Source organism: Eurosta solidaginis, chromosome 3 (assembly GCF_040869045.1).
Source record: "Eurosta solidaginis isolate ZX-2024a chromosome 3, ASM4086904v1, whole genome shotgun sequence".
NCBI lineage: Eukaryota > Metazoa > Arthropoda > Insecta > Diptera > Tephritidae > Eurosta > Eurosta solidaginis.
Genome location: NC_090321.1, coordinates 136,226,958 through 136,248,602, shown reverse-complemented (window position 1 = coordinate 136,248,602; position 21,645 = coordinate 136,226,958). Strand labels below are relative to the sequence as shown.

The following is a 21,645-nucleotide window of genomic DNA, read 5'->3' as shown; positions in this document are numbered from 1 at the left end:
TTTGGCTATTAGAGAATACTTGCGACTATAACATATGTAAAATTTAGCCCGGACGTCCGCGGATGTATGTAACTTTTTTGTCCCTAAATTTAAAAATATAGAGAAAAAATACCTTTTCTTCTTAATAACGGAATGTTAAATATATTGAAAATACTCTAATTGCGAAAGAATTACTATTAAAAAATTTTTCTTACCTTCGAGCTTATAATCCATCAAAAAAATTATATAAAAGTGTTCACTTAAAAAAATATGAAGCTTAATGTTCAACAAGAATTTTGCAAATTAATCAATGCATTTTACGGCCACTCATGCTTTCTTACTTCAATTACTCAATATATATGAGCAAAAATATCAAAAAAAAAAGCAAAAATCCCGTTATTTTGTTTGTTTTCTTTCATTTCTCATTACACTTTTCTTGGAATAAGAACTTTGTTTTTGTCCAGCTAGCTTGTTCTACACGAAACACTGTGCGGTGGAAGGTCCAGTTTCTTTGCGTAACATCTCCACAGCGTTCCGGCAATAAGGGCTATTGCGTAAATCGAGATAGCCTCTGTAACGATAGAAAAATTGATTTTTTCATTGACATAGACTATATACTTAACATTCTCCATTGTGATGTCTTGGATGTACTCCAAGTTGACCTTCATGGTATGGTTTTTTATGTTAGAAAGTACGGCTGGGAGGGCGTGTGCGGTAACAGCTTCATTGCTGGAAAATTCCTGATCGCCAATTTTGATTGTCTCGTTGTTGAATTGAATTACGTATATGCCATTAATAGTATTTGTGGCATTATTGCTCCTTATTATGGCCTGGTAGTTTGTAATGAAAATGGTGTTTTCGTTTACCAGCTCTATAAGGGATCCGTTTCGTCCAATAAATTGACAACTAGCAGCCCCACCTTTTCAGAGTCGTAGCAGGCAGCTGTTTTCTTCCAGAGCAATCAAGAACTCGGAGCTGCATACTGTGGATGAGCCGATAACCATGCAATCCTTCGTCAACCCGTATGTCTCCTCTTTATTGACCAGCATTCTGTCGAACGGTAGGTCCACTTGTTTACCAGCGTAGATTCCAGCGCGGGTAATCAGAAGATTGTATTTACTGGCCGTCACTTTCGGCATCGATAGGACGTAGAGTAGAAGTGTCCCGTTTGTGAGGACCGATGGTTGGCCATATTCGATTGCCTCAATTACATTCTGGTATGGTAGGGTTTCTGTTTCGGATAGGATTTGGTTCACCTCGTCTATGTCTAACAAGTTGGTATTAACAATTCCTCGCTTTGCCAATTGACATGCTCGCACAAATTCATTGACCTCTTCGCGAACGAGGACGATGTTGCGAAGTGCGCTTTGCTCGAATTCGATTCCTTCTGTTTCCTTTACTACGTAGTTAGTGCGGTTCACCACTTCTTCAATTCGTTTCAATTCGGTGGTTGTGAATAGCTTTCTAATGACCTTATATTGATGGTTGTTGTTCGCTATTATCTGGTTTTGGCTGTGGAGGATGTTATTCCAATATATTGCGTCAGGCGGTCCTGCCAGCCATTTCCATGCCGACCCAACTCAGTCAATGGATCGGGTGACTCTAGTCTTGCTTGTGCTTCCCATCAACTCTCCGAGTCGTTCGAGTATTTGGTTGATATAGTGCTGGGCTAAGAGCTGCTCGTCGGTTCGTTTGATTAGATGACTTGCTAATTTATCCATTTGAGTCACCATCGTGGTATATTTTTGTAGGTCGATGACGTGTATGAGTTTGAATGAGCCCCCTATGATCCACCCATCTCCGCTCTGGATGGTTATTATTGGGGCCTTGTAGTTATATATGTGTAGTGCGCTGATGGCTGATGCCAGCAGTGGGAATCTGCAACGCAAGATTTTAATTCTAATTTAATGTAGTTAGTAGTTGTTATGTTCTAAGTAAGTTACGGTTATCTATTTAATAAAGAGGAAAAATATTATTGATAGTAGGAAGGTATTATTAGTAAGCGGAATTCTTAAAATTAGATTGGTTATCATTAAACTGGCGTCTTTCGTCGCCTTTCTAGCGATGTTAATTTGTTAATGTGTCAGTGGTTTACAAATTATGATTAGTGGGGAAGATTAAAATAAAATTTAAAAATTTTACTTTATACTGTTATTACAAAGGGTTTCAAAAATAAAAAAGGAACAAAAAATTAGGAAAATTAAAAAGGTGAAAATTTTTGGTTTTCTTTTTTTTTTTCTTTTACATTGTAAACAATTTTTTCGTTTTTCTTATTTTCTTTGGATTAATATTTTAATTTTATTTTTATTTGTTTATTTGTTTTTGTTAAAAAAAATACTACGGATTAGGCGCAGAGACTTAAATAAATATTTGCTTAGCGGATTAGGCGCATAAGCTCAAATTTTTCTTTTTTTTTCTTTTTCATCTACGGATTAGGCGCAGAGAATTAAATAAATATTTGCTTAGCGGATTAGGCGCATAAGCTCAAATTTTCCTTTTTTCTCCTGGACCAGAGGTGTTAACATTTCTCGAACCAGCTATGGGGAGATCGCCAGAATCCCGTTTGGAAGTAGTGTAGCCATTTGTCAAATTCGATGGCACTACGAGCCTACTAAGGCACGATTTGTCCCACTTACAAGCCCGCTCTTGTTAGATAAACTCCCTCTTGGTGCCAGATCTTTTATAGTTTCTTTTCATGTTTTTTGTATGTTTGTTTGTTTTATTGTGTGGGGGTAGTTTGTCCCCTTCTTTTTATATTTTTCATGTGGAGTTTATGAATTTTTTTCCCACTAAGTGTCGTGACTGAAACTTTATTGTCTTTTGAAATGATTTCTTTCTTGTATAGAGGTTTTTGCTTCCCCTTTATTTGCTTATCCTTCACGTATATGACGTCATTGTCATCATAACGCTCCGGTAGCATCCTTTTTTTATTGTGTCTTTTTATCTGAGCCATTTGCTTTTCCCTCAATAGTGCTTTAATTTGGATATTCATTTTTTTGCTCTGGTCAAGGAGTTCTTGAAAGTTGTAGGCTTGTGAGCGATTAAAAAAAATGTCTGTTTGTCTTTTCTTCGTTACCGAGTGGACTGAATTATTATAGCGATCTACAGCTATGATAACAAGTTCCTTGGTCCTGAGGGCTTCATTCTCCGCCTTTAGGCATCTAAAAATTTCAAGCAACGTACAGTGAAATCTCTCGATTTGGCCGTTCACCTCACTCCTCTGAGTTGGGGTGCGGTAAAGCTGAATTCCTAGAGATTCTAACAGTCTTTTTATAACAGGGCTAATCAATCCGCGTTTGTTATCAGTGACTAAAATTCTAGGGGTGGCGAAATAGTGCAGAAGTTTCACTATTTTTTGCCTAAGGTGCAGGGTTTGTTTCTGATGTGTGTTTCTTTGCGAATTTAGAAAATTTATCGATGCAACTCAAAAATGTTTCCCCCTGAATTTCGAATATATCTAAGTGAAGGATCTCGCATAGTCGCGATAGGATTGGTGTAGCCTGTAATTCTGGTGTATGGGGGTGCCTTTCGTACTTATTGAGTTTACACGTCTCACAAGCCAGTACATATTTCCTAATTTGACTGCTCATCTTGGGAAAATAGCAACGCTCAAGAAGTTGTTTCCTATTCTCCGTGGCATTACGGTGAGCCCTCCTGTGTTCCTTTGTTATTGCCTCACACACTCTATCTGGATTTCTTAAGTCCACCACAAGGGTTTGCGCTATTCGTACCTTACAGTTGGTAAAATGGTCTAAATAAACTCTCTGTAGTAGGCCTAACTGATCTTCCGGTATTTTGATACCATTGATGACATTTGGGTTCAGTTTTTCTTTCAAAATGCTAATTAGTTCGTTTTCACTAATGTTTTCTATCCCTACGTAGTGGCGTGAGTGTCCAGGGTGCGGTTCTTCGTAGATTTGAAGGCTGCCCCCGAACACAATTTGGTTTCTGAAAACATTTAATGGTACTTCCACGAAGGGGATCAGGTCTGTGTTATCCTGTTCTGCGCTTTGGACTGTATCGGAATCTGATCCCATGGATGCATTCTGACTACCGACCTCGGATGTGGGCGGCATTGAATACGTCAGTTGGTTTACTTGGGTTTTTAGACGAGAAAGGGCATCAGACACGACGTTAGATTTTCCTGGTTTGTAGATGAGTTCATAAATGTAGTCTTCGATCCGGGCTTTCCATCGCTTCAGCTTTGCATTGTAGTTGCGATTGCTGAGGGAGAAAGTTAGTGGTTGGTGGTCGGTGAATATGCGTATTTTCTTGGCACCATACAAGTAATTTCGCAGTTTGTCTAACGCCCAAACGATGGCGAGCATCTCTTTTTCGTTTGTAGCGTACCTTTCCTCTGTGGTTGTTAAGCTTCTTGATATAAACGCAATTGGCTTGTCTTTACCATCATAGTCCTACGACAATACCGCGCCAATAGCGTAGTCTGAGGCATCTGTTGTTAAGTTAAAGGTTTTTTCGAAGTTGGGAAGTGTTAAGACTTCCGAGGTTATCAACATTTCCTTAAGGTCATCGAATGCCCTAAGGGCGTCCCTATTTAGTGATATTGACACCTTTTTGGACTGAGTAGGCTTAACTTGTGCATGTTCGCCCCTTGTGAGGTTAGTGAGCGGTTTCGCAATTTTGGCGTAGTCCCGAATAAACTTCCTATAGTAAGAAGTTAAACCTGAAAAACTTTTGAGCTCTTTTAGATTTGAGGGTGGCAACAGATTTCTTATCGAATTTATTTTCTTAGGATCTGGCAGGATTCCTTCGGAGGTTATAATATAACCCAGAAATTCAACGCTTATTTTTAAAAACTGTGTTTTTTTGAGGTTGACTTTGAGTCCCGCGTCTAGTAGTCTAAAAAGAATTGTTTCGATGTCCTCCAAATGGGTGGCCTCGTCCTTGCTGAAGATAATTATATCGTCGATATATACAAAACAAATTCGACCCATAAATTCTTTGAGGACATCGTCTATCATTCTTTGGAAGATAGAGGGCGCATTCTTTAGCCCGAAAGGAAGTCGCAGGAATTCATATTTTCCATTCATGGTGGAAAATGCCGTTTTAGGGATGTCGCACTTTTTCATTGGGATTTGATGGAATCCTGACGTTAAATCCAGTGTGGTAAAATATTTGGCTTCGCCAAGGCTGGCAATAGTCCCGTTGATGTCCGGGATGGGATAAGTATCGGGAATCGTTACGGCGTTTAACCTTTTAAAATCAATGGCCATCCGGTATTTCCTTTCTTCATCCGAGCCAGATTTCTTTGGGACAATCCATAGGGGGAGTTATAGGGACTCTTTGACGGACGGATGATACCTTGTGGAAGCAGTTCCTGAATTTGTCTTTCGATCTCACCACGCATATTGACGGGGTAGGGATAGCTTTTGGTGTAAATGTGGTTTTCGGTTACTGTTTTTATCTCAGCCTGGAGGTTGGTTTGAATTTCCGTGGATTGGGCGACTGGACCGAATAAAGTTTCGTACTTTTCTAGTATCCCATATAGCTTGCTTTTCGTACGTTCGGTGACATAGTTGTCAAGGGGGATGTCTATATTAATGGAGTTAACCTGTTGCGCAGTTTTTCGCTTCAGAGACAGAAGGATGTCTGGTTTAAGGATGAGGGTATTGAGCTTCCTATCTAACACCGCTTTAATTTCTGAGAGAGTGTCATCCCCTATTATCCCGTCAAATGATTCTAGACCGGGAAGGACAAAGATTGTAGTCGGCAGATCCCTACCAACAAACTGAAAAAAGTTTCCGCAGACTTTCTTGTCGACTACGTGGAATGGTTTTTCCACTGGGGTAGTGGTTAAAGCTACGCGCTCGCTAATGTAATTCTTGTTTGCGCCGGTGTCAACTAAGAACTCTAATATATCTTGACCCTGAGTGACGGGCTCTAAATATGGTACGCCGAACACGAGGCTCCCATTGTAAAATTTAGTTGGTCAATTGTTGAATCTTTTTGTTCACTGGAGGCATCTTCTCCCTCCTGTTCGTCTACGGCCACTAGATGAAACAATTTTTGTTTCTTGTTTCTTTCGTTGTTTGTCAACTGTTGAATCTTTTTGTTCACTGGAGGCATCTTCTCCCTCCTCTTCGTCTACGGCCACTAGATGAAACAATTTTTGTTTCTTGTTTGTTTCGTTGTTTGAAAATTTTGTTGGAAACTGACTTCTACTTGGCCCGTCGTGCCTAGAGAACCTGGAATTTCCTGTATGGCGGGTTTGAGAGGATGCACCGGCAATCACTCTTAAAGCCGTGGGGGGTCACTGTTGTTGCGCCAGCTTTGCGCAGATTGTCGGATATTACTGGTTTGCCCTGACCTGGCATATGGGGAGTTGAATCCCCTCTGATTTTGATGTCGGTCTACAAAGCTCCCATTGGATTGGGTTGAATTATTGTACCTTGAATGGTTCGGCGCTGGATTCTGCAGTGTGCAAGAGTAGTCTGTGCAGCCGCGAGGAAAATATCGCTGTGATGGAGTCTGGTACGAATCGCCGAATATTCCGCCACTTCTGTTTAATGCCTGTGGGGGGCGGTAAATAGCATTTCGCCGATCCACGTTCACGAACGTGAGACATGACGAATATGCCTCAGGTAAGGATTTTGACTTCTGCAAAAGAAGCAAGGTCGGCAAGTTGCCGTTTAGCCCCCTGATGAAGACATCCAAGGCTCTTCGTCTATGTGCCTCGGCCAATGCCTTCACCGTTTCTGTGTGCACATATTTATCAGCGCTTATGGTATTTATCATGAGTGACAATTGCTTGTTTATTTGGGCATAGAATTCGGACAACTTTTGCCGCCCCTGGGTCATGAGGGTAAGTTGCTGATCAAGTGTTTCGATATCCCTAACGTCCGCATAATGCAAGGAGAGAATCTCCTTGATTTTCTTCCAATCCGAATCTAGAATATTGTGAGACACCAAGGCGGCATCTGCCGCTCCCCTAATCTTGTATCTTATGTGCCTTAAAATTGCCCTATATATTGGCTTTTGCCGAACGGGCTTATAATCACTTAAAACTTGTTCTACACTATGGATATAGGAGGTATAGTGCTCCCGAGATCCATCAAACACTTGAAGTTCTTTCACGCAATCTGGTAACCTTGCTATTTCTTTGAGATTCTTCTCCGTCTGAGGAGTCACAAGAGGCTCTTCTACTGGTGTTGCCTTGCTATCGACAGATTGCCGACGAACCTCTTCTACCCTACTTTCTAGTCTCTCTAGGGTTTGGCTAAGTCCTTGTATGGACTCGTCAGCGTTTGTCGATTCTACGCTTTTGAGGCGTTCCTGGAATTTCCTCAGCTGAGCGAGGATGGCGTTCACGGCGCCATTCATTTCAGTCAGCGACTTCTTCATTTCGTCGGCGTTCATGATTAGGTATGCTGAAAAGATAAGAACTGTAAGAAAATATACGTGTGACCTACACAGTCAAATGTCTCATTTGAGGATTCTTTTCGCGTTTAGATTGGAGAATTTTCAATGTTCTCTCTTTCTCTTTCACTTTTCCCTCTTAGATTGGGGAATTTTCAATTTTCTCTATTTTTCTTGCACTTTTCGCTGTTAGATTGGAGAATTTTCAATTTTCTCTCTTTTTCGTGCACTTTTCACTTAACACACGCGACGCGAACTCACTGTCCTCCGATACTTGTGAAATGAAACAAGGAACGATTTCAGATTAACGTCACAACTTCTTTATTCGTGCCACTTGCACGCCAATTAACTACTGCCCTAAACATACGTTGCAACTTACTTAAATAACTTCTTAGCTTATCTAAAATGTTTACATTGCAGTTCCCATGCTTTACCCAGAACTGCTCGCGCGTGTAGACAGGAATTGCTTAGCGTGCGATTCCCATAACTAATGTAAGGTGACCTGATCGATGGTTGCGCGTGTTCCGCGTCAGCGACTTTATCTTATTGAACTAAATAAGTCACATGCTTAGCAACGTGATCGTAGGGTGTGCCGTATTATGGTATCTATGCGTGTAACTTATATATATATATATATATATATATATTTTTTTTTTTTTTCAAACTTCCAAATGAATGGTCTTTTTCAACAAATTTACTCGATTTTTTTATAACTTATCGGTTCACTTCTGTAGTATATAATATTTTCGGTTTTGTTCTTGCTTTTGTATTCAAACGTTCAAACTCCCAATTACACAATTTGTTTTTTTCAATTAACTTTTTTTTTCTCCCAATTTTTTTTTTCAAACGATTTTTTCACTTGTTCACTTTTGATACAAATTTTTTTTCGATTTTGGTAAATTTTAAACAAAAAATTTTTTTTATTGTAAGTTTTAAAAGTTTCACTTTGTAAGTTTTAACTTATTAAATCTTAAAATTTAGAAAAAAAATTCACACACGGGCGGGATTTCAAACATTATATATATTTTCTTTACCTTTTTTTCCGGACAACCGATCATGTTTCAACTCCTTCAGCAACTGACTTGTCCAACTTTTTGTAATCCTTTTCCAAGTTCGGTAACCGCCGCAATTAAGCCAGTGGCTCTCCAAAAAAAATTATTTTCGAACTATTTTCTATTCAAAAAATTGTTTGCAAGCTATTTTTCCCCGTTATTCGGCGGTTTTCGAACTATTTTCCTTTGTATAGTTTTTATATTGTTAGTATCTTCAAACCTATAGAATTTATATTTTACTCCCATACTTCCCGCTGTTATTTTAATAAGCAATCTCTCACATAATTTCTGCAACATTTTCCTAAAAAACTCCCACGGTGTAAGCCCTGCTGTTATGATGCCTGTTACCATCTGTTCTCACTTATGTTATTAGAATTTATGTTCGAACTCATTAATGTAACATTAACTTGAACTTCGAAACTGCTCATAAGCTGTTAAACCACGCTCTCTATTTGGACATGCCCTGTTAACATACTACAGGTTTGCTATACCACCTACTAATAAACGAGAAGCATTTCCTATGGCTACCGAAAATAGAATGCTTACGACTGGCGGATATCAGTCGAACCTCACAAGTGAGCGCTAAAATTAAAGGCTTGATGAGAAAGCGGCCCTAAACCTGATAAGTCGCCGCTACTTTTTGCTGCTATAAGAAAGGCAAAGTGCGGCGGTTCGAATCTCACTGGCACCTGTTTTTTATTAAGTTTTTTTTTATTTACATTTAAACCTAACAAAAAATTTTAAAGGCAAATTTTTCCGGCCGGTAGTTTAAAAAGAACTTGAGCAAACGAAAATTCACTTATAAGCAGGATAAAGTGAGCGCTAAAATTAAAGGCTAGATGAGAAACGGCCCTTAAGCTAATATTAACAGCTTTCATTTGATACCCATATTTTACAAACACATCCAAAGTTTACCCGGGTCAACGGTTTGGTCTATATCTCGAGACCATAGTCACCCGGCGGTATACAAAATACTCTGTACTAAAGCACTCATCAACAGCCTCAATTTAATACCCATAATGTAAAAACACGTCTTAGTGTTACCTTGATCCACGTTTTGGCCTATATCATGAGAACATAGTCACCAATAGGTATGAAAACTACCCTGTACTAAAGCACTCATCAACAGCTTTCATTTGATATCCATAGTGTATAAACACATTTTGGGCTACCCGGGTACACGTTTTGGCCTATATCTCGAAACGCTAGTCACCCAGGGGTATGACAATTACCCTCTACTAAAGCACTCATTAACAGCTTTCATTTGTTATCAATATTGTATAAACACTTTCTAGAGCACACGGGCCCACGTTTTGGACTATCAATATCTCGAGACCTTATTCATCCAGGGGTATGATAATTACCCTTTACTAAAGCACTGATCAACAGCATTCACTTGTTATCTATATTGTATAAACACATTCTGAGGTACCCGGGCCTATACCTCGAGACCCTAGTTACCCAGGGGTATGACAATTACACTCTACTAAAGCACTCATCAACAGCTTTCATTTGTCATCCATATTGTATAAAAAAATTCTAGGGTACCCGGGCCCACGTTTTGATCTGTATCTCGAGACCCTAGTAACCCAGTGGTACGAAAAATACCCCGTATCAAAGTATTCAGAAACAGCTTCCACTTGATACTCACAGTGTACAAACACAAGCGGAGATTACCCAGGTCTACGTTTTGATCTCAAGACCCTAGCCACCTAGCGAAAAAAGGTAGACGTCTCGCCGATTCTCAGACCTACCTAATATTCATGAAAGTCGGTTTAGCCATTTCGGAGGAGCAGTGCTTCTAACACCGTGACACAAGGATTTTATATATTAAATGCAGCTTTATAAATTACTATACCTGGCCACATGATCCACAAGTTGGGTTTGTAATAATAAATTTTTTCCAGGCAATAGAAAATCGCAAATATTATTCTGTGAAGATCGAACTGCAACTCCATTACCAACACACAGCGAGCAAAGTACGTCTAAAACTTTAGGGTCTCGTCCATGTTTTTCGAGTAGTGAAATTATGACTTTTATGTGTTCATCACGCATCATGTTCAGTGCTTCTGGCGAATCAATTAACACGCAGTGCAATACATCTAGCATACCAGAGCCTTCACTGGATGCTTGTGAGCCCAATCGAGAAAATAGCCAATTTAAACGGTTACTGTTGGCGAACTGAGCGCAGTTCGTATGGTTCCCTTTAATAATGGCGGCCAGTAGTTGATAGAGGTATGTTGAAATTAAGTCCCAGCTTTGACCAGTTTCATCCCCCGCCAAAAAACTAGCTAAAAATCCTTGCGAAGTAATTACATTAATTTTGTCGATAGCTTCTAATATTAAATTGAGCACTCCTTCTTCTTGGAAAAGGTCCTGTCGATTTCTCAGTGCTCGAAAACGGTTTTGTTTTTCTTCGTGCTCTGTAAACAATAAAATTAATAAATTCAGCTGCGAGTTCTGGACAAATTCTTGAACAACGATCATAACTCGTTGTTAATTGTGGAGGTCCACACTAAAACGTAACACTTACATATTTTGAAAAAAATTATCTTTTAATGCAAATAACCTCCACTTGCAGATATATAACGAAATATCGAATGACGAATTTAGAAAACGCAACAAAGTCTCTATTACGTTGACTATTTCCCACTAGTCTTCATTTAAAGTATAGATTTATACTATTTTTTTAAAGGTATTAATCACCCAACTACTAAGGTCGCTAATCTGGAGGTCATATAGGTTTTGGAAAATTTTTTTTATTTTTACCTATTTGTATAGAGATTCATAAATACAAGTAACCTCTTCGCTATATGCTTATTAGGGCAAACTTATTCCATAAAAACAAAAAACAACTTTCGTTTGGTATCAAAAATAAAATAAACTTTGTTAATTTTCTCGAGGCTACTTAAGATGTAAATGTCTCATTTTGTTGTGGACATCCACAATTGTTAGTAGCTATAATATTATAACCTAATACTAATTTTATACTGTGGTCAAATCCTTGATTTCAATTCCAATGGGTTTGCACTAGGCGTACTGGCATCGCACATTATTTTTCAATTACAAATTATTTCTTGTCATAACATTAAATTTAAGAAAATAAAATATCACAATTTTATATAAAACACGAGCTAACATGGAAGTTCTGCGCCTACAAGCAAAAAATTAATTTAGAACAGTGAAGATCATTTCCAGTTCTGCCATTTTAGTTTTTTCAAGCTAGATTTAGCTTTTTTTTCCTCCGTTTAGCTTGAAAAGTTGGGATTTTTTAAGTAATTTAAGGTTTTTTCAGCTTTTTTTTAGCTCTTTTTAGCTTTTTAAATTTTTTACAGAATCTAGATAAACAGTCTTATGTATATCCAATTTTAAGAACGTTGAATGAATTTTGGCAAGATTTAAAAAATTTGAGGGGCTAAGGAACAGATAATGTTGGAATTATGGTAGGCAGAAATCGAGGCGTACTAACTTTATTGAAGCAACTTCAACCTAATATCATTTTCGTTTCGTGTGTTTGCCACTCGATTCTATGACTGTTTAGTCTGCTTTGAAATCGCTTTCGAGCAAAATTGGGTTCTTGATTTCAGAAACATTTAACTGGGTTTCTAAGTCCACATGTAGACAAAAGAGCTATGCTGATACATATTTATATGCTGCGTAAAACGACAGACTCGACCCGTTGCAAATCGCCTCCACACGAATGGGATAACTCCTTGTTTTTCTGCACTTATGTCAAGAGGCTTAATATTTATTTATAAGGCTTATAGCTCATATAAAATAAAACTTACGCAATGAATTATTATAAGCCATAACAACTTTATTATAATGCTTATGGACCAACAAAAATAAGGCTTACTTACATAAGGCCTTATTAAAAGGAACTACTTGCTGTATTAGGACCTTTTATATAAGGCTTATAAAACACCATCTGACTTCAAATTCCTTTTTTCATATTCATAATAACCTATTTCAAAACTTTATTTAACTGGGGTCACTCATCGGCAGTGATTCGGTCAGCCCATAAAGTGTCATGAAAATATTCCCTCCAAAAATTTATTCGCCAGATATCGTTTGGAGTCGGTGTAAAACACATACCAAAAACTTGTAAAAGAGGTTCTCAGACAGTGTGGAATATAGAGTTTACATCTTTGATGGATTCTTTAGAAGGACAAAAAGTAGATTTCCTTATTGAAAATATTTTTATCGGCGTTCTTATTTTGCAAATAAAAAACCATTTACCTCAAACATGTTAAGAAAACTTATAGACTATAGTGAAGTTTTATTTATCATGTATCCCTTTTAAATTAAAACACAGATAGCATCTGCTAATTTTTTATTTTTGATGAAATTGGAGTAAAAATAAACACAATTTTTTTTCTGTTGTGTCTTTTATAAAAAAAATTTATAAAACGCATAGAAAAAAATTTTATTTTGCCTTTTTTGGTTTTTATTTTTGTCAATCTAGCTTTTCTTCTGAAAAAGTTCTGGCAACGCCGATCATTTCCTAGCCCAAGGGAGGAGATTTTTAACGCTCTCACGCAGATTAGCGCACACGTACAACCAAAGAGGATAGAAATAATAAGAGACGTCAGTTTGTATCTACTTTTTGCGAAATTAATTAGTAGATAATATCCCATTTGCGGGGTAATTTAGATTGTTACTACACATTTCCATGAGGCATTTTTTGTTTGTTTTAAGGGATTGTATTAATTAAACAACTCATCCTCTTTCCAACAATCACAATATGTATTAATATAAACTTCTTAAAAAAGTGTATAAGGTAATTTTCTAATACCCCAATCAGGTATATTACAAATAACTAATTCTATCCTATTTGGTACAAGGCAAAAGCACTTTCTGCCACGGTTGCCACACCATGTATTTATTTGGGAGCAAAATTCATCGAAAAAAAGGACCAAATTTTTTGTTTTATTTTATTGGCATACAAACAATTCGGCAATTTACTAGCGTGTCGTATTCGTTATAAAATTTAAAGATTTGAGGACGTTTCTTTGGTTTCCTATATAAAAAATTTAATAAACATAGCGAAAAAAGACTCTTGCTTTTAATCATACATGTAATACTCCTATATTGCTAATAGAAAATGCTAGCAATGTGTTTTGAATTCGAAATCAAAACAAGACAGCCTATATAATTTTTGTGATTGTAGCAGCATAAGTGTGACAAGAAAAAATTTAAATTTAGATACATTCGATTTTTGAATACAAAAACAAAAACGTTTAAACAGCAATATGTCGGCAGTCTGATGTTTGGGATCATTTTGGGACCCCTCCGGAATAATTTCTGGATTATTTTCGGGATCTCTCCGGCACCCCGTCGGATTAATTCGGGATCATTTTGGTACCATTTCGGGATAATTTCTGAATGATTTTCGGGATCTCGTCGGAGTTATTTCGGGACTTTTCCGGGAACATTTGGGGATCCCTCTAGAGTAATTTCTGGATGGGTTTCAGGATCCCGTCAGGGCAATTTCGGGACTTTTTCGGGACTATTTCGAGAGCATTTGGAGACCCTTCCGGCATTATTTCGGGATGTTTTTCGGGATTCATACGGAATCCCATCAGCGTACTTTCGGAACTTTTTCAGGGCTATATCGGGTTCCGTCAAAAATATTGCGGGAATTTTTTGGGAGTATTTCGAGATCAATTCTGGATGGTTTTTGGGATCCGTCCGGGATCCCGTCGGGGTCATTTCGGGACTTTTACGGGACTATTTCGGAATAATTTTGGGACCCCTCATGGCTAATTTCTGGATGATTTTCGGGATTTGTCCGGGATCCCGTCGGCATCATTTCGTTACTATTTTGGTATCATTTATTTATTATTTTATTTATTAACATACAATTGTTTATCCTGACACAACAATTTAAAACAAAATTATCATATAGTGCCAGCCACGTGGGACCCTTCCGGGATCACTTTAGGTCTCTTCGCAACCCGTAGTTCAGCACACATGCCTTTTTAAATTATGGCCATGGATTTGCTGCAAATTAGTTTGAGTTTTTTAAATGAATCCTGTAACGAACTGTTATAACTATAATTACACTTTTTGTAATATTTTAACCAACTAAATAACCGAAAAAGCAACACTATTTTCATTTAAAAATTCTCTTTGGTTTTAGCTAATTGTAGTTTCACTCCTTTGTTCTATGAGTAGTAATTCTTTCACCCCTGTCATATCAATTAATTTAACTTGAAAACAAAATGTATGTTTTTTTGTTATTTCGAAAAAAACTGTATTTAATTTAGCGCTGTAGGGGCATTACATACATATATGGCTTTAATTCAAACTGCATGTGTAGATACCTGGTTTTTTAATGGACGTTGTGACATCGCACTGACCTCAAATGGCCGAATAAAACCAGGTTAATTTTGTATTATTATTTTTTTTTTTATCATCAGCGGAGGGTAATCTTAATCTTAATATAATCTAATATTACCTAATCGAATCTAATATATATTATAAATGGGAAAGTTTGGATGTTTGGATGTTTGTCCAGACGTTTGGCTTTGTGACTCAATCACGCAAGAACGGCTGGACGGATTTGGATGAAATTTCGCACACATGTAGCCAATATTCTAGAAGGATCTACCAGCTATATTTTTTTGAAAAGGGGGGAGGTCCCCGCCCCCTAGCAACAGTTATAATATAATTATTGTATTTTGTGGAGAACGGCTAGACGGATTTTGATGAAATTTGGGACAGAGATAATAGTTTACTGCCGAAATTTTTTTCGAACATGAAAAGGGGTGAGGGGGTCCCTTCGAATAATTACTTTTTAACAATTTTTACAAATTATAACTTTACGTATATTGACCTTCACCAATATTTCAAACTCAATGGGTCAAATAAGTCGAGGGCTTACAAAGTGAGCAGGTCATATCGAGACCCTTCCGGGATCTTTTCAGGATGGTCTTCGGCAATCGTAAGGGATCCCGTCGGGGTCATTTCGGGACTCTTTCGGGACGTTTTCGGGAGCACTTTGAGGCTCTTCCGGGATAATTTCTGGATGGTTTTCGGGATCCGTCCGGGATTCCGTCGGAGTTAGATCGGGACTTTTTCGGGACTATTGCGGGATCATTTTGGGACTCTTCCGGGATCATTTCTGTATAGTTTTCGGGATCCGTCCCGGATCTCGTCGGGGTTATTTTGGAACTTTTTCGGGACTATTCCGGGATCATTTCTAGATGGTATTCTGGATACTGTCAGGGTCAATTCGGAACTTTTTCAGGCCTATTTCGGGGTCAATTGTGGACCCTCCAGAGAGCAATTCTGGATGGTTTTCTGTATCCGTCCAGGATCCCTTCGTGGTCATTTCGGGACTTTTTCGGGATAACTTTTGGACTCTCCCGGGATCATTTCTGGATGGTTTTCGGGATCACGGACGGTCATTTCCGGATTTTTCGGGACAATTTCGCGATCGTTTTCTGAATCTTCGGTGTATCATTTCTGTATAGTTTTCGGGATCCGTCCGGGATCCCGTAGGGGTTTATTTTGGGACTTTTTCGGGACAATGTCAGGGTCATTTCGAGACTGTTCCGGGATCATTTGGGGATCCTTCTGAAATAGTTTCTGAATGATTTTCGGGATCCTGTCAGGGTAATTTAGGGACTTTTTCAGGACTATTTCGGGGTCAGTTGCGGACGCTTTAGAGATCATGTCCGGGATACCTTCGGAGTTTTTTCGCGACTTTTTCTGTGATAATTTGCGGACCCTTGAGAGATCAATTCTGGAAGGTTTTCGGGATCCGTCCGGGATCCCGTCGGGGTCATTTCGGGACTATTTCGGGACTATTTCGGAATCATTTTGGGACCCCTCCGGGATAATTTGTGGATGATTTTCGTGGTCTGTCCGAGATCTCGTCGGAGTTATTTCGGGGTCATTTTGGGACCCTTCCAGTATATTTTCTGTATAATTTTCGAGAACTGCCCGGGATCCCGTCGCAGTTTTTTCGTGACTTTTTCCGGGCTATTACGGGATCATTTGCGGACCCTTCAGAGATCAATTCAATTCAATTCAATTCTGTCCGGGATCCCGTCGGAGTTTTTTCGGGACTTTTTTCGGACTATTTCGGGATCATTTGCGGACCCTTCAGAGATCAATTCTGGATGGTTTTCGGGATCCGTCCGGGATCACGTCAGGGTCAATTCGGGACTTTTTCGGGACTATTTCGGCATCATTTTGGGACTCCTCCGGTATAATTTCTGTATGATCTTCGGGATCTGTCCGGAATCCCGTTGGAGTTATTTCGGGACTTTTTCGGGACCATTTCGGGATGATTTCTGAGTGATTTTCGGGATTCGTCCGGGATCCCCTCGGAGTTATTTGGGGAAATTTCCGGGATCATTAGGTGATCCCTCCAGAGTCAATTCTGGATGGTTTTCGGGATCCCGCAAGGGTAATTTCGGGCTTTTTCGGAACTATTTCGAGATTATTTGGAGACCCTTCCGGCATTATTTAGGAATGGTTTTCGGGATCCATGCGGAATGCCGTCAGCGTACTTTCGGAACTTTTTCAGGGCTATATCGGGTTCCGTCAAAAACATTTCGGGAATTTTTTGGGAGTATTTCGAGATCAATTCTGGATGGTTTTCAGGATCCGTCCGGGATCCCGTCGGGGTCCTTTTGGGACTTTTACGGGACTATTTCGGAATCATTTTGGGCCCCCTCCTGGCTAATTTCTGGATGATTTTCGGGATTTGTCCGGGATCCCGTCGGCATCATTTCATTACTATTTTGGTATCATTTATTTATTATTTTATTTATTAACATACAACTGTTTATCCTGACACAACAATTTAAAACAAAATTATCTTATAATGCCAGCCACGTGGGACCTTTTCGGGATCATTTTAGGTCTCTTCGCAACCCGTAGTTCAGCACACATGCGTTTTTAAATTATGGCCATGGATTTGCTGCAAATTATACGTAATTAAAATTCGGTATGTTTTATCTTTAATATGTTGTTGTTGTTGTTGTTGTTGTAGCAGTGCTTCGCCCCACCTAACAGCCACGACCGATCACAAATTGTCATCAGTATCCTCTAACGGGAGTCCAAGGAAACCTGCTGTTTCAACAGGGGTGGACCATAAGGAAAGGGGTGTTAGAGGCGTTGGTTCCACATTACAATTAAAGAGATGGTTGGTGTCATGTGGGGAAACATTGCAAGCGGGGAATACATTTTGTATGTCGGGGTTGATTCTGTATAAGTAAGAGTTTAACCTGTTACAGTATCCAGAACGAAGTTGAGCAAGAGAGACACGCATTTCCCTGGGGAGTATGCGTTCCTCTTCCGCGAGTTTTGGATACTTTTCTTTGAGAACTGGATTCACCGAGCAATTCCCGGCATAAGGGTCCGACGTCTGTTTGTGGAGTTCACCAAGGACCTGCTTGTGTTTTTTCGCTTCATATGGCTGGGTTCTAAGGTGCCGTATTTCCTCAAAATGCTTACGGAGATGACTCCTTAAGCCCTTAGGCGGCGCTGGTTCATCAATCAGATGTCTGTTGGGATGCTCAGGTTTCTGGGTATTCAACAGGAACTGTTTGGTCAGCATCTCATTTTTCTCCCTAATGGGGAGTATTCTCGCCTCATTATGCAGATGGTGTTCTGGGGACATAAGAAGACAGCCCGTGGCAATTCTGAGAGCAGTATTTTGGCAGGCCTGTAGCTTCTTCCAGTGGGTAATATTTAGGCTTGGCGACCATATGGGGGACGCGTAGCACGTAATCGCCTGGCTAATTGCTTTGTATGTAGTCATGAGCGTTTCTTTATCTTTTCCCCAGGTACTGCCAGCGAGTGATTTGAGGGTTTTGTTACGGCTCTGAATTCTCGGAACAATTGCGGCTGCGTGCTCACCAAAACGTAGATCCTGATCAAACGTCACACCCAAGATTTTGGGGTGTAGGACAGTCGGTAGCGTAGTGCCATCGACGTGGATGTTCAAAATGGTCGACATTTGGGACGTACATGTTGTAAATAAGGTCGCGGAAGATTTAGTAGGTGATAATGCCAGGTTTCGCGAGGCGAAAAAACTGGAGAGATCAGGAAGGTAGCCGTTTATTTTATTGCATAGCTCATCGATCTTTGGGCCTGGGCCTGTGGCCATTATTGTGCAGTCATCGGCGTAGGAAACGATTGTGACTCCTTCCGGTGGTGAAGGTAGCTTAGATATGTAGAAATTAAACAAAAGTGGGGATGGGACACCACCCTGTGGCACCCCTTGTTTAATTCTCCTTGCTTCGTTTCTAAATTGCACCGATGCCTGCCGACCAACCAGATATTTTGCGGTCCACCTTTTAAGACATCGGGGAAGGGTAGACCCTTCCAGGTCTTGCAGTAACGAGCCATGGTTGACCGTGTCAAAAGCTTTTGATAGGTCTAGCGGTACGAGTACTGTTCTATGGTGGGGGTATTGATTTGAACCGCAATTTATCCGGGTGCTAATGGCATTTAGCGCGGTGGTAGTGCTATGGAGTTTTCTGAAGCCATGCTGATGAGAGGCTAGCTGCAAATTTGCTTGGAAATAAGGGAGCAAAATGGCTTCAAGCGTCTTTGCTACCGGCGATAGGAGAGATATCGGACGATACGACTCTCCTATGTTAGCTGGTTTCCCAGGCTTTAGTAGCGGGACCACCTTTGCCATTTTCCATTTCTCGGGTATGACAAAGGTGGAAAGAGACAGGTTGAAGACATGCGCTAAATATTTGAAACCGTCTTTCCCTAGGCTTTTAAGCATCGGCATGGCTATGCCGTCTGGGCCCCCTGCTTTGGATGGTTTAGCGCGACCAATGGCGTCCTCAACCTCTTTAGCGGTGATGGTGATGGGTGACGCGCTGAATTCGTGTTTATGTGCGTGTCTGTTGCCCTTCCGTCTATCTTTGTCGACCGTAGAAAGCATTATATATTGTCGGCAGAAAGCGCTTGCGCATTTTTTCGCATCCGACAGCACTTTGTCGCCAAAGGCGATGGAAACTTTGTGTTTGTGCTTAGTCGGATTCGATAGGGACTTTACGGTGGGCCAAAGTTTACCCACACCGGTCGAGAGGTTACAACCTCTTAGGTGCTCCTCCCATTTCGCCCGCTTGTGTTCATCCACAAGCAATCTGATGCGTTGGTTTATATCCCTTATTTGGGGGTCGCCTGGATCAAGCTGTCTTATAAGGTCACGTTCTCTCGCTAACTTTGCGGCCTCCGCCGGGAAGTGGGGCCGGATTTCGGCTTATCTTTATTATCGAACACAGCTTTTTCGTTCTATTTTTGAGTTTTTTAAATGATTCCTGTAACGAACTGCTATAACTATGATTACACTTTTTGTAATATTTTAACCAACTAAATAAACGAAAAAGCAACACTATTTTCATATAAAAATTCTCTTTGGTTTTAGCTAGTTGTAGTTTCACTCCTTTGTTCTATGAGTAGAAATTCTTTCACCCCTGTCATATCAATTAATTTAACTTAAAAACAAAATGTACCTTTTTTTTTAATTCGAAAAAACTGTATTGTACTATTCAGCGTGCCTTTCAGCTTATCAGCTCATTTAGTTCTTTTTTTTTACTCTTATTACAAAAATAAAATACTTTAGACAAAAGTAATTTTTAAACAGATAACTTGATAAGCAGGCAAACGTGAATAGCTCACATATTTTATTTTCTCCTTGCGGATGGGGTCGCGGGTAAAGGCTGGTATATATTATAAATGGGAAAGTTTGGATGTTTGGATGTTTGAATGTTTAGATGTTTGGATGTTTGTCCAGACATTTGTCTTTGTGACTCAATCACGCAAGAATGGGTGGACGGATTTGGATGAAATTTGGCACACATATAGCCAATAGTCTAGAAGGATCTACTAGCTATATTTTTTTGAAAAACAGTTATAATTAGATTATTGTATTTTTTCGTCTTTGCGACTGAATTACGGATTTTAACGAAATTTGGGACATAGAAATTTTTTTCGAACAAGGCAAGGGGGGAGCGGGTCCACGAACCCTTCGAATAATTAATTTTTAACAATTCTTACACATTATAACTTTGCGTATACTAACCTTCACCAATATTACAAACTCAATAAGTCGAGGGCTTACAAAGTGAGCAGTGACACCCTCCATCCCCCCTCCTCTCCCCCTCTGGTGCACAATCTATAAATTGTTATAACTCCATGTCAATTTTCTCCTAAATCAATAATTTCTGGTATCTGGCTCATACAGATCGAGATCTAAACCATTTTGGAAAAACGATCAATGGTGCTCCCTTCTCCTCTCGCCATCAGCCCTCCTTTAATTGTTTTTATTAGCTTTACCTGTATGTTTGTTCGAAGCTCTTCATTCGCTACAACGCGCCTGCTGCCTTATTAACATGCTTTTATTATTAATTACCTTCGCCTTATTTGTAGTCCCGTCAGGGTCATATCGAGACCCTTCCGGGATCATTTCTGGATGGCTTTCGGTATCCGTCCGGGATCCCGTCGAGGTTATTTCTGGAATTTTTCGGGACTATTTCGGGATCATATATGTAAAGTTTTCGGGATCCGCCCGGGATCCCGTCGGGGTTATTTTGGGAGTTTTTCGGGGCTATTCCGGGATCATTTGGGGATCATTTCGGTACTATTTCGGTAACATTTGGGGACTCTTCCGGCATCATTTCTGGATGATTTCCGGGATCCGTCCTGCATCCCGTCGGGATTATGTCGGGACCTTTACGGCACTATTTCGGGATCATTTTGGGACACTTCCGGTATAATTTCTGAATGATTTTCGGGATGCGTCCGGGATCGCGTCGGAGTTATTTCGGGATCATCTGCGGATCCTTCCGGTATAATTTCTGTACGACTTTCGGGATCCTGTCAGGGTCTTTCGGAACTTTTTCGGAACTATTACGGGATTATTTCGGGACATTTTCGGTATCCTTCCGAGAGCATTTATTTATTTATTTATTTATTATTGTCTACCGAATAGTTCTAACAGACTCATTAGTTAAAAAGTATAAAGAGACTAGTCTTAAAGCTACTTATCTCTAAACTGAAATTCAAATTTTTAGCATATGAATTGCATATTCGAACGCATCTTGTGAGTGGCTCATTGAAATCATAATTGGTTGCATGAAAAATTACATCGAATAAACGAGTTGTCCTTAAATTAAGACTTGATGAGTGAACATGTATTAAATTATAAATGAGTTCACAGTTGATTCTAGAATTCATCACATTATACACAAAAATAATA

At 39.5% G+C, this 21,645-nt stretch overlaps 1 protein-coding gene across 23 annotated transcripts in view; it reads right to left on the bottom strand.

Moving 5' to 3' along the window:
• The window catches only part of RyR (Ryanodine receptor), a 1,962,175-nt gene that overhangs the window by 1,094,168 nt on the left and 846,362 nt on the right, over positions 1-21,645 (bottom strand). For all 23 annotated transcript variants that reach the window (XM_067773071.1, XM_067773075.1, XM_067773079.1 and 20 more), the window contains exon 10: positions 10,267-10,831. In XM_067773071.1, coding sequence (XP_067629172.1) covers positions 10,267-10,831 — 565 coding nt within the window. The remainder of the gene's footprint in view (positions 1-10,266; positions 10,832-21,645) is intronic.